This window comes from Haliotis rufescens, unplaced genomic scaffold (genome assembly GCF_023055435.1).
Source record: "Haliotis rufescens isolate VD_foot unplaced genomic scaffold, xgHalRufe1.0.p SCAF_31, whole genome shotgun sequence".
Taxonomy (NCBI): Eukaryota; Metazoa; Mollusca; class Gastropoda; order Lepetellida; family Haliotidae; genus Haliotis; species Haliotis rufescens.
Genome location: NW_025964013.1, coordinates 1,583,166 through 1,600,960, shown reverse-complemented (window position 1 = coordinate 1,600,960; position 17,795 = coordinate 1,583,166). Strand labels below are relative to the sequence as shown.

The 17,795-nt window shown below is 40.7% G+C and overlaps 1 protein-coding gene across 4 annotated transcripts in view; it reads right to left on the bottom strand.

The window, feature by feature from the left end:
* Positions 1 to 17,795, bottom strand: part of LOC124136784 (cytoplasmic dynein 2 intermediate chain 1-like) — a 44,249-nt gene extending 26,454 nt beyond the window's left edge. For 2 of the 4 annotated variants that reach the window (XM_048380522.1, XM_048380524.1), the window contains exons 1-15: positions 17,670 to 17,795; positions 15,518 to 15,571; positions 14,247 to 14,319; positions 13,475 to 13,533; positions 11,473 to 11,526; positions 11,015 to 11,080; positions 10,188 to 10,409; positions 9,312 to 9,368; positions 8,753 to 8,794; positions 6,096 to 6,161; positions 5,115 to 5,200; positions 4,877 to 4,907; positions 4,704 to 4,754; positions 1,589 to 1,681; positions 1,213 to 1,269 (exon numbers count right to left, since the gene is read on the bottom strand). In XM_048380522.1, coding sequence (XP_048236479.1) covers positions 1,213 to 1,269; positions 1,589 to 1,681; positions 4,704 to 4,754; positions 4,877 to 4,907; positions 5,115 to 5,200; positions 6,096 to 6,161; positions 8,753 to 8,794; positions 9,312 to 9,368; positions 10,188 to 10,409; positions 11,015 to 11,080; positions 11,473 to 11,526; positions 13,475 to 13,533; positions 14,247 to 14,319; positions 15,518 to 15,571; positions 17,670 to 17,684 — 1,026 coding nt within the window. In that variant the 5' untranslated portion in view covers positions 17,685 to 17,795. The remainder of the gene's footprint in view (positions 1 to 1,212; positions 1,270 to 1,588; positions 1,682 to 4,703; positions 4,755 to 4,876; positions 4,908 to 5,114; positions 5,201 to 6,095; positions 6,162 to 8,752; positions 8,795 to 9,311; positions 9,369 to 10,187; positions 10,410 to 11,014; positions 11,081 to 11,472; positions 11,527 to 13,474; positions 13,534 to 14,246; positions 14,320 to 15,517; positions 15,572 to 17,669) is intronic. The other 2 variants (XM_048380523.1, XM_048380525.1) reach the window with 2 other exon arrangements.

Below are 17,795 nucleotides of genomic sequence, written 5' to 3'. Positions count from 1 at the left end.
CTAATTTATATTGGAAGACAGAGCAGTAGTTCCTCCTAACCAGTAACAACATAATATCCTTTATGTTTTAAACAAAACTTTCTCCTCCAACCATGCCAATAAGTTTACCACACAACATGAATGTACAAACAAGACCACATTCTCTTCAAACAAATAACAACGGATAAAACATGAAAATTATCTTACACCAAAATATCAAATGATTTGAAAATCCCAAATACCAGAAGCACTGGCAGAATCCCACACCCACTTGTTACAGACAACAGCCACAGACAGCCGAGTCTCACCTTGCTATACCTGCTGTTACTCATAGCCTTGTGTCTGTACTAAGAGACAAAGGAAACTGTCACAAGGCAGTCACAGTTGAAGTATTGAAAATCCTTAAATAAATGCCTTTTTTAATAATCTCCTCTGCCAAACTAAAAGAATATACGCCTACCTTGAATAAATGTGAGATCAAATTTTACAAGGAAAGAGGGTTTTGGAATATTTGTTTTATGAAAAACAACATTCCCAGTCTAAGGCCCTTCATATAAATCAAATATGGCAGTTGTTCAAGGATTTACAACTGTCATAACTTTAACCCTGACAATGTTTCTAGGTTTGTCAGCACCGTGCTTGTGGGTTTCACCAAAGTGTGTTACAAGCGGCATTAAACCCAACTCACTCATAATAACTTGCTATCTATCCAAATGAACAGTATCACAATAACTAAAGGGTTGTCCAGTTCTTCAGGCAGCGATGCACCAATAGGTGATGCTTGGTAATAAGGCTGGGACGGGTAACTCGGGTACTCGGGTTGGGTGGGTACTGAGTAGGACCCGGGTACCCACAGGACTACCCGGACCCGTGGTTAGTCACGTGATCATATTGTTTAATGGCAAAAATTATCACATTCCTTCTGACTTTATATGTTTGCATAAAGATAAAACTTCAGTCAATTTCAGTGTATGCATGAGTCATGACTAGATCATTTTATACCTGTAGCTAAATACATTTTGACAGGACTACGGTCAAACGTTTCCCAATCGGACATTTTGTACCTATCTCTTGAGACCTACAGCGGGTACCCGGGTAGGGTCAGGTAATAGGGTGGTGGGTACCGGGGTAGTAAATCTGGACTCGTCCCAGCCCTACTTGGTAACCATAGGAACCAGACAGACTGATGCTAATACCAGGTGATACAAACCAACAAAATTGTATGTGCTTTACCTGCTGAGGTCTGTCGTTGGTGTCATCATCATCTGCCTCGAAGTCATCGTCATAGTCCTGGGAACAGAGACATTACACCATCACTACACTAGAGATATTGGGGCATGTAGGCTTAGAGCATAGTAAAACTGACTGGTGATCTTTCAAGTCCATAGTGTTTTAGTGTGGTTAAATTAGAAATGCTATGGTAATAAGGTATAGGTATGCTGTGATATGATGTGATAATGCTCTTAGGATGTCTATCAATGCACATAGCATCAGTGCTATGGTATGCATAGACTGTATTATTATTATTATTATTATATTGGACTGGAGGAATGAACTGGAATCCCTACAGTGTTGATTTGAAGATAAATAGAAGCTGATGTAAACTAACCTCAAAATCCTCATCATCATAATTGTACTCATCACCATTTTCCTCCTGGTCCGACTCGGGCTCCTGAACCCTGCTTCGACTCACTGGTTCACTCTGAAGAGTAGACACACACGACTCAGAAAGTTTCCTTACAGTCTTACAGTCAGTAATTATCCAGCTATATCGACCTGAACCATATCGACCTGAACCCTGTTTCCACTCACTGGTTCACTCTGAAGAGTAGACACACACGACTCAGAAAGTTTCCTTACAGTCTTACAGTCAGTAATTATCCAGCTATATCGACCTGAACCATATCGACCTGAACCCTGTTTCCACTCACTGGTTCACTCTGAAGAGTAGACAACGACTCAGATAGTTTCCTTACAGTCTTACAGTCAGTAATTATCCAGCTATATCGACCTGAACCATATCGACCTGAACCCTGTTTCCACTCACTGGTTCACTCTGAAGAGTAGACACACACGACTCAGAAAGTTTCCTTACAGTCTTACAGTCAGTAATTATCCAGCTATATCGACCTGAACCATATCGACCTGAACCCTGTTTCCACTCACTGGTTCACTCTGAAGAGTAGACAACGACTCAGATAGTTTCCTTACAGTCTTACAGTCAGTAATTATCCAGCTATATCGACCTGAACCATATCGACCTGAACCCTGTTTCCACTCACTGGTTCACTCTGAAGAGTAGACAACGACTCAGATAGTTTCCTTACAGTCTTACAGTCAGTAATTATCCAGCTATATCGACCTGAACCATATCGACCTGAACCCTGTTTCCACTCACTGGTTCACTCTGAAGAGTAGACAACGACTCAGATAGTTTCCTTACAGTCTTACAGTCAGTAATTATCCAGCTATATCGACCTGAACCATATCGACCTGAACCCTGTTTCCACTCACTGGTTCACTCTGAAGAGTAGACAACGACTCAGATAGTTTCCTTACAGTCTTACAGTCAGTAATTATCCAGCTATATCGACCTGAACCATATCGACCTGAACCCTGTTTCCACTCACTGGTTCACTCTGAAGAGTAGACAACGACTCAGATAGTTTCCTTACAGTCTTACAGTCAGTAATTATCCAGCTATATCGACCTGAACCATATCGACCTGAACCCTGTTTCCACTCACTGGTTCACTCTGAAGAGTAGACAACGACTCAGATAGTTTCCTTACAGTCTTACAGTCAGTAATTATCCAGCTATATCGACCTGAACCATATCGACCTGAACCCTGTTTCCACTCACTGGTTCACTCTGAAGAGTAGACAACGACTCAGATAGTTTCCTTACAGTCTTACAGTCAGTAATTATCCAGCTATATCGACCTGAACCATATCGACCTGAACCCTGTTTCCACTCACTGGTTCACTCTGAAGAGTAGACAACGACTCAGATAGTTTCCTTACAGTCTTACAGTCAGTAATTATCCAGCTATATCGACCTGAACCATATCGACCTGAACCCTGTTTCCACTCACTGGTTCACTCTGAAGAGTAGACAACGACTCAGATAGTTTCCTTACAGTCTTACAGTCAGTAATTATCCAGCTATATCGACCTGAACCATATCGACCTGAACCCTGTTTCCACTCACTGGTTCACTCTGAAGAGTAGACAACGACTCAGATAGTTTCCTTACAGTCTTACAGTCAGTAATTATCCAGCTATATCGACCTGAACCATATCGACCTGAACCCTGTTTCCACTCACTGGTTCACTCTGAAGAGTAGACACACAGGACACATATAGTTTCCTTACAGTCTTACAGTCAGTAATTGTCCAGCTTTATCGACCTGGTTTGTAAATAAGAGCGACTGGACCAGACAAACCAGTGATCGATATCATGAGCAACATTCACTGCCATCGGGAAACACTAACATGCAGTCAATCAAGTCACAAAGCCTGACCACACGATTTAGTTATGACAAGAATACAGATCCATTCTATACCGGAATCCCTGCTGGGGCAGTGGATATCACACTCTACTGAATTATCACCAGTGTGCCATCTACTTCAGTTCTTAGTAAAGATATATTTGTTTCTGCTTGAAAGGCCAGATCTGTGTAACTGGTGTAATCACGGCAGCACATCTGGTTTTGTGTGGCCAACATTTGACACTTGAAACCGTTTCAGCTATGTGTACTTGACAAACACGGTGAGATGTCACACTGACAAAATACATCCTTGCATTGTGTGAAACTGAAGAAAATTGTGTGTGAGCATTTTTTAACAAATATCCTTCACATTTATGTCCTAAACTATCATTTCTGTACTGGGTAGTTACATTGTGACAAAGTGTCAATAGTGAAGTTTGTGTGCTCACTGAAAGCAGAAATCTCTCCCGAATATATAAGATAACATAACATTCAGAAAGTCACATGTATCTCTGGAACTTCAGTGTGCATGTCAACAACAGTGTCCACAGTCATGCTCACAATACCAAACTCATGCGTTTGTTTCCCAATGTAAACTACAAGAAAGTCCAGGAGCCTGCATCGTCCTACAACAGACCCTAGTCACACGTTTATGTACAGGAAAATATTCAATACTTGTATGAATGAACAGTGATGGAAACTAAGCATGAAATTCAAGTGGGGGAGGCACTCTTGTGGCCCTACATTCATACACACCTGTGCAGGCGTTTCGGGGGCCGATACTTTCTCCGTGAGGATTCTATTAAGGGTATGTGTTCTTGGGCAACAAGCAGAACGCAATGCTCTCAGTGTGCTGCAATTATTGTTGGGCCATGACAATTCTTTGAACATTGTCATTATAATAAACAAAGTATTGCAGGGATAATTCTAGACTGGGGCCTTGTGCTTTTAGACCCTAAATCTGAAAAAGGCCCACATTTTCAAATACAATGGGGCATTTTAACATTGTGCTGCATAGGCGTACCTCTGGAATATTTGAAATTTTCACATAAAGGGCCCATGTCAGAAAATTCCTGGAGTGAACCCTGGTATTGGGATGGAGAAACCGAGGCCAAAGGGAGGTAACCCTGTACCTCACACTGAAGCCAGACACTGTTTTATGAGGCAGGTGCTCCCAACCCATGCAGGTGCTGTCTGTGAAGCAATATTTAAAGACATATGTGGACAATGTTACCTTCTTTGGTCTACGTCTCACACTTGGTTTCCGTTTGCCAGTTGGCTGTTTCTGAGTTAAGGGGATAGCAAACATATGATTATAAACACATGGTTGTCACTGTTGACATAAATATATCACATCAGATGCATTACCGACACAGCAAAGACAAAACAGGGATAGAAAGAACAAACCTGTTTCTCTTCTTTCTTTCTTTCAACGTTTCTGAAATAAAATTAATAAGTTTGTATAAAAGTGGCACAACAGCCACTCTGACTTAACATTATTGAAAGGTCACCATGGAATTATTATTGCAAAATATGAAGTAAGTCTAGTCAGAGCATGGTGAAAACCTGCCAGTATCTACCAATCTGTGTCTGTCACCACGAGTACCTACCTCTCCCTGTGTCTGTCATCACTCTGAGTACCTACCTATCTTTGTGTCTGTCATCACTCCGAGTACTCCGATCTCGTGGTTTGTCTCCCTTCCTGGAATCTCTCTTCTCCTCGTCCCGATCCTGGGAACACATAGCTATTAAGATAGAATATGATCCTGACATCACCATACAGTATCATCAACATGGAGTTATCTTCTAAATGACATCAACCCAGATTGTCATTTCATTGTCAAACATCACCCCCAATCCGCAAGACCAACCCCACCCCACAAGCCCTCCTCCACACAAGCCCTCCTCCACACCACAAGACCAACCCCACCCCACAAGACCTCCCCCATTAAACAAAACAAACCCGACCCCACAAGACCCTCCCCATCAAACAAGACAAACCCCATCCCACAAGACCTTCCCCATCAAACAGGACAAACCCCACCACCATACCACAGAACCTTCCCCATCAAACAGGACCAACCCCACCTCACCACACAAGACCTTCCCCATCAAACAGGACAAACCCCACCCAACCCCACATGACCTTCCCCATTAAACAAAACAAACCCCACCCCACAAGACCTTCCCCATCACACAAGACAAACCCCACCCCACCCCACATGACCTTCCCGAACAAACAAGACAAACCCCACCCCACAAGACCTTCCCCATCACACAAGACAAACCCCACCCCACCCCACCTTCCCCATCAAACAAGACAAACTCCACCCCACCCCACAAGACCTTCCCCATCAAACAAGACAAACCCCACCCCACCTTACATGACCTTTCCCATCAAACAAGACAAACCCCACCCCACCCCACAAGACCTTCCCCATCAAACAAGACAAACCCCACCCCACCTTACATGACCTTTCCCATCAAACAAGACCACCCCCACCCCACCCTACAAGACCTTCCCCACCAAACAGGACCAACCCCACCCCACAAGATGTTCCCCATACCACAAGAGTAACCCCACCCCATCCCCTCCTTCAATGTTATTCATGTGTCACTGACTTACACTCCTCTTATCTCTGTCCTTCTCTTTCTTCTCCCTCCGCTCCTGTCTCTGACGGTCTCGGTCGTCCTGCAGGCATCAAAAAGAAACTGACAAGAAACCCTATGATACTATCTGTACCAGAGGTACATGTCTTCAGAGTGTCAAGGGCTGGAGGCAGTGTGTTATCATGTCAACTTGGACCTACATCATACTGAGTCACTGCTTTCGGAACTACAGTAAACTACATTTATAATAACCACGCTTACAACAAACTGACAGATATAACAAACTTGGTTTTTTTGTCCTGGCCCTTTGCTGTATACATGCTTATAACGAACTATGGTTATAACGAACTAGAATTAGTGCTCCCTTTGAATTTGTTATAACCGTTGTTTACTTGGTTCTTGGTTTGTTGTTTAACGGCACACTCAGCAATATTCCTGCTATATGATGTCGGTTTGTAAATAATCGAGTCTGGACCAGACATTCCAGTGATTGACATCATGAGAATCGATCCACGCAATTGGGTTTGTTTTTTGTTTGTTTGTTGTTTAACACCACACTCAGCAATATTCCAGCTATATGACGGCAGTCTGTAAAATAATCGAATCTGGACCAGACAATCCAGTGATTGACATCATGAACATCGATCCACGCAATTGGGATCGATGACATGTATCAACCAAGTCAGCGAGCCTGACCACCCGATCACATTAGTTGCCTTTTACGACAAGCATAGTCGCCTTTTACGGCAAGTATGGGTTGCTGAAGACCTATTCTACCCAAAAATCTTCACGGGTCCCACGCAATTGGGATACAATGACATGCATCAACCAAGTCAGCGAGCCTGACCACCTGATCCTGTTAGACGCCTATTACGACAAGTCTCCTTTTAGTGGGTGAGTATGGTTTTACGCAGCTTTTAGCACTATTCCAGCAATATCACGGCAGGGGACACTAGAAATGGGCTTCACACATTGTACCCATGTCGGGAATCAAACCCGGGTCTTCGGCGTGAAGAGGCTAGGCTACCCGACTACCCCTAGTCTCCTTTTAGGGCAAGCATGGGTTGTTGAAGACCTATTCTACCCCGGATCTTCACGGGGCCCCCGTAGTATACTATAGATGTTTACACATTGACTGTTTTAAATGTTAATTAGCCGAAACATATAAATAGTTATCAGGAAACAAGTCCTAAACCAGTTTATGGTCATAACAAATGTGACTGTTGATAGTTAATGATTTAGGTGTTTATCAAGTAAATTTGGTTGAAATCCATCAATCATTATCAAAGTCCTTGTGAAGAAAGTAGTTCCTAATACAACATAGTACATGCTGAGCCACAGCACTGTAACACACTGTAACACACTGTAACACAGTAAACCACTTTCACAGCAGACCCACGGGGCACACAGCTCCCTCTCCCACGTAATGATGACAAACCAGTAGGCACACTCTCCAACATGGGATGTGTTATCTCACACAGAGGCTACCGGTACTTCCACATGCTGACTTTGTTTGGGGCAAGAGGACAAGTGCTAATTGTGTTCCCTGAGGTCAGTAGCTTAGACAATTGAAAATAGTCAACGATAATCAGACGGATGTGTGATGTATCCGGTTTCCTGGGACAAGCAGCACATCACACTTAACTGGGGTTGTTGTTATATGGTATCACTATTCATGCTACTAATGCTGGTAGTACATGATGCCAGCAGAAGAAAGCACCACCACGGCACCACGGCACAGCACGGTACAACTGTTTATGACAATGGATGTATTGTTTATGACAATGGGTGTATTGTTTATGACAAGGTGTATTGGTTCTGACAATGGATGTATTGTTTATGACAATGGGTGTATTGTTTATGACAAGGTGTATTGCTTATGACAATGGGTGTATTGGTTATGACCATGGGTGTATTGGTTATGACAATGAATGTACTGTTTATGACAATGGATGTAGTGCTTAGGCCAATGGGTGTATTGTTTATGACAATGGATGTACTGTTTATGACAATGGGTGTCTTGGTTATGACAATGGATGTATTGGTTATGACAATGGATGTATGGATTATGACAATGGGTGTATTGTTTATGACAAGGATGTATTGGTTATGACAATGGATGTACTGTTTATGACAATGGATGTATTGTTTATGACAATGGGTGTATTGTTTATGACAATGGATGTATTGATTATGACAATAGATGTATTGTTCATGACAAGAAAGCTGCACTTCAGCAAAATCAGTCACACATTCCACCAGACAGTAACCATGGTAACCTCTGTCAGAGACATCGCCTCAGGACTTTCTCTGCGCTTACTGTGTGACCTTCGAGTTTTTGCGAAAAACAATTCTACAATATTTCAATATTTCTGCATGGATTCAGTGTAGATGCAGCCTCTAGAGTCTGGTGTAAAACCAAACAACTGCATCCCATGCCAACTGCATCAGTTCAACTAGCCAGCAACAACTACAACTACAACTACAACTAGTCCTTTTTATTGACAAGAAAAGAGACTTAACAAATCCCACTACAGCCAAGTTGACCAGGTCTGGTTAATCTTTAACTCAGCCTATAAACAGAATGACACACAAAAGATGATGTCTCATACTCAATCTCTACATGAAGTCCCCCGCCCCACCCCGCCCCTCCCTAGGATCTCCTGTACTCACTGTGTCCTCGTGCTTCTCCCGCCTCCTTCGGTCTCTGTCATCCTGCAACACCATCGGCCATCAAACACATCAAACATTCAGACTTGTTATTACGTTATTAGGACCAGGCTTATACAGAACACTATATGTGATCCACAAAGTGGTTATATTTAGCACTCATCACTTCGTGTGTTATCACTGGTGTGTCGTAACAGCTCATTACACTGTTGGGGGCACTGGTGGCCCAGTCGTCTAAGGGGCTGCAATTCGCTGTGCAGAGTTGCATCCCTTGGGCACGCCAGAAACCTATGATTGTGGTTCGAATCTTGGTTCGCCCCAATTATGTTTCTAGGTTTGTCAGCACCATACCCGTGCTCGTGGGTTTCATGGAAGTGGTAAATGCCTAAGACCTGAATCACTTCCGGCTTTCCTCCCACATTAAGCTGACACGCCGTGTTATGACTAGAATACTGTAAATGTGGCGTTAAAACACAACTCACTCGCTCACTCACTCATTACACGATTCACAGCAGCATTAGTCAACTTGCCTCACTCCCTGTCATTCACCCAATATACTCACATCAGTCCGATGTCTGTCTTTCTCTCTACTCTCCTTCTTCCGTTTGTCCCTGTCATCCTGAAGTACATAACATCAACATTCAACTGACTTGCAAGAACAGTCAATGCAGGTCTGTGGTCTTTCCTTTAGTCACAGAGGTTTTTATAAACAATTTTTTTTTTATATTTTACAACCTGAGCCTGTAAGGGCCGATAGGACAATATAAGCCTTAAATTGAAGGGGCCTATAGTACAACATAAGCCTTATATTGAAGGGCCTATAGCACAACATATGCCATATATTGAAGGGCCAATAGTGCAACATAAGCCTTATATTGAAGGGCCCATAGCACAACATAAGCCTGTATATTGAAGGACCCATAGCCCAACATAAGCCTGTATATTGAAGGGCCTATAGCACAACATTAGCCTTATATTGAAGGGCCTATAGCACAACATTAGCCTTATATTGAAGGGCCCATAGCACAACATAAGCCTGTATATTGAAGGACCCATAGCACAACATTAGCCTCATATTGAGGGGCATATAGCACAACATAGGTCTTATATTGAAGGGCCCATAGCACAACATAAGCCTGTATATTGAAGGACCCATAGCACAACATTAGCTTTATATTAAGGACCAATAGCGCAACATAATCCTGTATATCTGGTATATTGAAGGGCCCATAGCACAACATAAGCCTTATATTAAAGGGCCCAGAGCACAACATTAGCCTTAGATTGAAGGGCCTATAGCACAACATAGGCCTCATATTGAAGGGCCCATAGCACAACATAAGCCTGTATATTGAAGGGCCTATAGCACAACATTAGCCTTATATTGAAGGGCCTATAGCACAACACTAGCCTTATATTGAAGGGCCCATACTCCTACCTCATCCCTTTGACGTCGCCTGTTGTCTGTCTCATTTCGTCCATCATCCTTGTGTTTCCTCTCTTTCTCCTCACGACGTTTTCGCCTATCGTCATCACGATCACGATGGCGGTCCCTGTCATCATCCTGATGTCTGCGTTTCTCATCATCCCGGTCACGATGCCGTCGTCTCGTATCATCATCTTCTATTACAGGAGCATCTCGTCTCTTCTCCTTTTTTTCCTGATGGAAATACATAAACTAAATTTCAAAAATCTGTTCAAATTAACGTGCATTGACATGAGGTTGATAAACTGGTACAAGCAAACCAGTCCCCTGATCCTGAGAACAGGTAAGGGAAACAACTCTCCACAGGAAATCACAGCCAATTTGACCACAACGATTGAAACACATACACCTCTCAGCCAGAACTCTGCTTGGGTATATTTGTGATAGAACTAAAACATGTGATGAGTAAACTGTGTTCAGTGTGTAGGGGTTTCCTGAGGGCCTCGAGGACACCTACGTGTCATTCTAATTGTATTTGAATCTGGGGAGTGGATAAATTTCAAACTCATACCACGACACAATCCCCTGAATCTTCAGGATCAATTTTGATCACTGGTATACTTTTCACCAATTTCTGGACTATTCCTGGAACTGTAAAAATATGCATGTCCTACACACTGTCAAATGCACAAATACCTCAACACAAAGTATTGGAAAACTTACTCCTGTATCCTGATTGACAAACATATTACTGTGAGAATAGCATCAACAACATTCAGCAGCAAAGATAGAATCTGAAATTTCAGGGAGCAAAATGCCCACAACTGAGGACAACCTACAGGTTTGGATGGATCTTTCTTTTCTCTCCGATCTCTCCGCTCCTGTCTCTGTCTCTCTCTCTCCTCCTGAAACATGGTGGTACAGTATCCATGGTAACAATATCTGAGAAAGTACTTCAATCCGCCATTACACAATAAAAAACACTTAAAGTTAAAAATTGTGATCTGCAACAAGTTCCCATTTCAACATGTTCAAGCCATTGGTTGAAGAGCTTCTGTAGGAGAAGTGCACAATGAAAATAAATATCTAGAAATGAAAAGATCTGAAGTCTGTTTACTTGTGCAGCGTGTATAGTGTGTACAGAAAACTTGCAGGGAAAAAATTAACTGTGTTTAGAAGAATCAGTGAAGTTACAAACTGAGAAACACTCCTCCTAGGGTGGCAATAACCTTACGTCTGACCTGAGAATCTAGAAGTAGCTTGGACAATGAATTAACCGATAAGACCCGGGTGTTACCTCTGTGAGACTCATCCTGTCAGAATCATCTCTCCTATGTCGGCGCTTATCCTCCTGGAAGAGTAAAGTCCACTTGAGCTTGGTACAATATTAGATTATAATAAGGTTAAACTTAGTATACCTAAAGAATGGAGAGACACTGTCAATCATTATATCAAAATACCAATATATGACTTAAATCTTAGTCCACAATTGAGGGATATATTTATACCCGTTCAAGGATCTAGATACTTTTATGATAGACTAATTACAATAACAAAACCACCCTTAGTAAATGGAAAATGGCAATCTCTTTTTGATAATGATATTCAATGGAAAGAAGTTTATTCAAATTTCAGAAAATGTACTAAAGATACTAAATTGATTGACTTTCAGTTTAAGTTTATCCACGGAATAATTTACACCAAAAAGGAATTATTAAGAATGAAACTAGTTGATAATGATATTTGCTCCTTTTGTGACTTAAATGGCGAAAACCTTATACATGTATATTGGGAATGTGAATATGTTAAACACTTTTGGAGCAAACTGGAAACCTTTTTAAACCTTGACACAAATACTAGGATCTCACTTACCAAATACTCAGTTACTTTTGGATTCGACAAAAATAAACTTTTACTTAATCATATTATAATATCCAGTAAAAGATATATATATATATATCAAGTATTAAGGGTGAGAAACCAATTTTTGATAATTTTAGGAAAATACTAAAAGAGACAGCGATGATTGAAAAATTCATTGCCACCAAAAGCAATGGTCTATTACAATTTGAACGAAAATGGGGAAAAATCCTACACAAATTAATATAATAATCATGCCCTGTACAATAAGGCTATAGATCAGCTATGCCTCAAATAGCAATACCACCATAATTGTTTTAGTTCTATCTGACTATCGATACAACTTTTCATGCTCTTCTTGAGGCATATCGTGTGTGTGTGTGTGTGTGTGTGTGTGCGTGTGCGTGTGCGTGTGCATGGGTGTGTTTCAATTATGCACGCTATATTTATATCACAAGAAATGTACATCTGTGTAATGTATTTTCACTACAATTGACTAAACCTACTGTGTAACCTCTGAACCTGATGTACAACTCTTCGAAAGGAATAAAAAACGTCCAAAAAAAACAAAAAAAAGTCCACTTGAGCAACATGCAAACTACCCGCGACAACCAACACACAGATTGTCAGTCAGAGTGGGTACATCCCACCCACACCCTACATCCACCCCACGTTATTCACATGTTCCATACGCAGTGTTAAAGTAGAGCCATGTGCCCTCTGCATCACGGACTGTCTCCATCAGACTGTGGTGTGGTGAGGTGGAATTGTTCATGTTACTTCCTTACAACTTCACAAGCACCTGACACAGATCACACCTTACAGTACATAATCACAAGTCACTACAACATCCACCTCTACTTGAACATATAATCAGATGACAGGTCTGACACAGGACATATAGTCAGCAGAAATGAGGCATTAGTTAAACAAATTTTAGAAAGTGGTACCTTATTAGTGAATTCTTCTACGAAATCAAAAGTGCAAATTTACAGGGTGAACAGATGTGTTTTACAACCTGCATGTATGGCATGCTACACTGCATGTTTTCATGCTTCTACAAGTGTACTACATGAAAACATCTTGCACTCTTAGCCACAATAACAATTTGACCCTTACGTTGAAAATTTATTGATAAATGATTATTTTCTACACATTCCAATTCATCCTGTCTTTATCCAGAAGTTCAGGACAGGAAAGTGACACATGACTATTTGTATCACTGTGTGCTACAAACACTCCACAAGGAAAAGTCAGAATTAATACAGAGCATGAATTTAAATAATATCTTCATCATCTCAAAAAAAATCCAAACCCAAGACACAGTAAATACATATCACTTCCACACCTTTATCAAATATTTCATACATTTCTATCCAATAACAGAAAGTGTAATCATGGTATTTCCACTACCTTTGCAGTATCTGCTATATACTCACGCTGCCATCTCGATGGGACTTCTTCTCGTCATCCTTGGGTCTGCGCCTCTCTTTCCGATCTGCAATACAAAACTCCATTAAAGACCACATCAATCTCCTGATAACTTTCATGACAATTATGAGTGAGTTTAACACCACTTTTAACAGTATTCCAGTTATATCATGGCATGTCAGCTTGATGTGGTAGGAAAGCCCAAAGGGATGCAGGTTTCAGACGTCTACCACTTCTGCGAAAACCCACAAGCATGGATACGGTGCTTACAAAACTAGAAACATAGTCTGGCAAACCAGGATTTGACCCCATGATCATAGGTTTCTGGCATGCAGAAGGGACGCGACCCTGCACAGTGAATGGCGGCGCCTCAGACGACCGAGCTATCCATGCCCCTCCACAAAACAACAGGAGAGTTTCCACTCCAGCATGTTCAGTGTGGGTTCTACAGCATGTATGGTATTGCTGTACCTGGCTGTACAACATGTACAAGGTTATACAACATAAATTTGGTGTTCCAGATTCCAAGAAATTATGTTGTAAAGGTTGATTTTTGGTTTTACTAATATAAAATGAATGTAATAATAATGATAATCTGAAAAATCACAATGCAGATTGGAAAATATATGATGCGTATAAGCTAGTTGCATTACTTTCCTAAACATACTATCTATTTTTATGTTTCATTTTCTCACTTAAACTTATCTGTAGAATAAGACAACTAGTGTTCTGTGCTAATGACATGATACAAGTAAATCTGTCATGAAACAGCATTTTCACCTTCGTCATCTCGGTGACGTCTCTCATCCCCGTCCCGACGATGCCGCTTCTTTTCAAGGTCATCTCGAGAGCCCTACAAACAGTAATCTTCGGAAATGAAATCTTGTTACTATGGTTGTTAGGAGCTTAATACAGGATCATAATGATAAGGAACAATCCTGAAATGTTTGAGGTATCAAGTTCTGAACAGTTATTCCTATCTGGCAGCCAATTGTACCTGTATGAGAAAAGGACAAGAAGTATGGTGCAAGGTGATTGAGGTAATTCAAATTTACTATTTATTAAGTGTTGATTGATCTGAAGAGACATTTGTAAAGTGCTGTATGAAAACGCCGGCTGTATAAACAATATTTGGGTAGAAGCCCACATGCCCATTGAAAAGGAAAGAAAACAAGTTCCTGGTTCTAAGTCCATCTTTATTATGGTGGATAGAGCAGTCTGCAACTTTAACAATAAGTCCAAAGTCAAGTAACGTTCCTTTAACTCTGGTTAACCTAGCTATTTCAAGCCTATACACATGGCACACAAAAACAGTGTATGGACTGAAAATGGGCACCAGAATGTGGAGCATAATTACTTAGATGAGAAAACTGGGCTTTTACCCAGTCAAACAGTGTAAAGTGATGTCAGTGAAAACATGATTAGATGTGTGTCTACCTCAACAATGTTCAGTACCTTGGCTCTCTACAAATAAGCATGGTGAATCTTGTGTGGTGTGAACACCTATCTTGGCCAATGTTGAGAGGACCAGTTGTAAGTAATGTAACCTCGTCATAAGTCAAACATGAGATCAGCTTTTGTTTATCATTTTTATACAGAAAAATGAAACAATGACAAAACATCTGATGAACTCAGTTCATCTTTCTTATAATTACTGTATATTACCAGGTAAAAACCAACTCCGCATATCAGCCCACCCCCTGAATCACCTGACCTGCCTCATGTGGATATGCCTTATTTGGCATTTCCTGCTATTCATTTGACAAAAGCAAGAGGTATCATGACAAGCGGGGGAAGTAAGTTCGCTAGAAAAGTAAACACTACTATTTCAAACAAACCTAATCCTGACAGTCGTATTTACTTTCTGTCCTTATCAAACATAACTGTGGAAGTTGCTTCACAGATGGTATTCTGCTTGAGGACAAACTTGAAAATGTTCAGTTTTTTCCAATTGTTACTCATCTCAAGTCAAAGATATATTACAGCTGGCAAAAGATATGAAGCAAAATATTCTTGACTTTGTATTAACATGAAAGAAACTCAGCTGCTACCTTCAAAGCTCTATTAAGCTCATCTGTTGTCCAAGTGTCGTCCTTACGACGATTCTGAAAAGATTAATTAAACATTTGCTGAGGAAATTGCAAGCTAAAGCAATAATCTGTTTAGCACATTTAGCAAGCTGACAAAACATGTGTCTGTAAAACGTGAGTAGTAAGACAGTGCAAGTAACAAGTGAGTACACTTTCCAGTATTATCGTGGTTACATCTAGTCGGTTATGTGTCCCCTGAAAATGATGTGCTGAACCTCTGCTTCCTAAACAATGGGCCACTCTAAGAAGCAAGTGATGGCACGACCTTTTCTCTGGAAGATCAGTGACTTATCTGGGGGTTCTCACTATCTCAGAGGTCAACCTTTGACCACACATTATGCAACAAATAAAGATAGGAATTCCCCAATTGAAATTAAGATATTCCGATTCAGGGGGTCATAAATTTAACTTCATATTAAGTGGACAACAAGAATATATACTTGTGACAATTTCCTAACATCCTATTAACTGTATGTAACTACACGATAACACTGGAGGAGTGATGTCACAACAAGCTTGACAAGTAACGAAGGGAACTCCGGATCAAAACAAGGTGAAACTGAAACTAATACTTTAGTTGATAGTTAATACAGTAACTGACATGGCATTATTTTTTCTTTGTGGTTTATTGAATCAACATATCTGAGCCAAACTCGACAAACCAGGAAACAGTACTAATCATGTTTCTATTTGTTGATGTGCTGTTCTGGATGGATTTGAGAAAATGAAAAAGATTCAAAATGCAACCAAATAACAACTGTGAAAATTAGTTAACAGTAATTGATCATTTTGTTACAATCGATTCATCTTACACATGTTATAAGAAGATCATACTTTGTACTTTGTAAATGACTAAACAAACGTCCCATTTCTAACCACCGAGGGTGAATAAAAATACAGCTCGGTTTGACCACAGTGTTCCACTGTGACTATAACAAGGGGTCAGTTAGAAAAAACATCTAATTGTTTTGACTGACACCCTTTCATAAAGTGATTGTGGTAGACAGGACTCAAAACAGTTTATGCTTCGATGACAATCTGACATATAAGTGTATAAATCCATCAGCAAACAATGTTGGCCGAAAGCATTTCTATCCTCACCAGCTTGGGTATATGTCAAAGAGTATCTGTTCCTGTGGTGAAATCGTTCTGTTGTACTATATTTCTCTAGGGGACTTATTCCTATGGAACAGTTGTTAGTAGAAATATCTTTTAAAGATACATTTACACAGCGATATTTGTCCTGGATGGAACGAATTCCATATGGAACTGATCATAATTGACATACATCTACAGTGTGACTTTTCAATGCCAGACTGGAATTGCTCCTGACCACCTCATGGAGCTTATCAACACACACATTGCACCCACAAGTCTTCCATCGGAGCACCATCACCTGCTGACAGTGCCTAAAGCATGTAAAGACAAATACTCAAGTCCTGTGATCACAGAACAGTCACCTATGCAGCAACTACTCTTTGACATTCTTTCCCAGGATCAGAGAAAACCTCAAAAGCCTTGATAGCCCAGGTAAAGATAAAATGCCCTTGTAACGTCAAAACAATGGATAATTTGGTACTAGCCCACTGGATATTGTACTAGCCCTCGGTTAGCAGCCTAGCATAAGTTCTAACTCTGTCTCCCTGCCTAAGAAATTTCCATTATTATTGTTACTGAAAAGAAGTTAAAGAACACCATATTCTTTCAAATTACTATTATCAATCTCTCATGGCAATAAGAAAGATCTGCGTGTTCTTTTACTTGTTTCGAGTTACATATGTATTATTGTCTGATAGGACACTGAGATCTATCGGATGTCTGTCCTGGGTACAAGAGAACGACCGGATCAACACAAATAAGTATGATTAGAAACAAAATCATATGGAATTATTTTACACATTTTGTAGGATCGAATCGAGTCGTATATATACTTTAAAACTTTATATTTCTGGGGAAACTTATAGAGCCTCCAAATAGAGACGATACCGGTTCACAAATCCAGTGCTGCCATGTCAACAAGCAATCGGTTTTCGTTACAAAAGGTATCCAATTGTATTCCAGGCCACTACTAACAGTTCCAAATCATCGTTTCCAAAACGTGAAATCAGCTCACTCTTTCTGATGGCATGTTAGTTATCCGCCGTTATCCCTTATCGAACATCTGAACTTGACAGCCAAGGTTTACTTTCTGATCACCAACGCCGCCATTTTCAAGCGCTCAGGTATGTCCGTAGTTCGG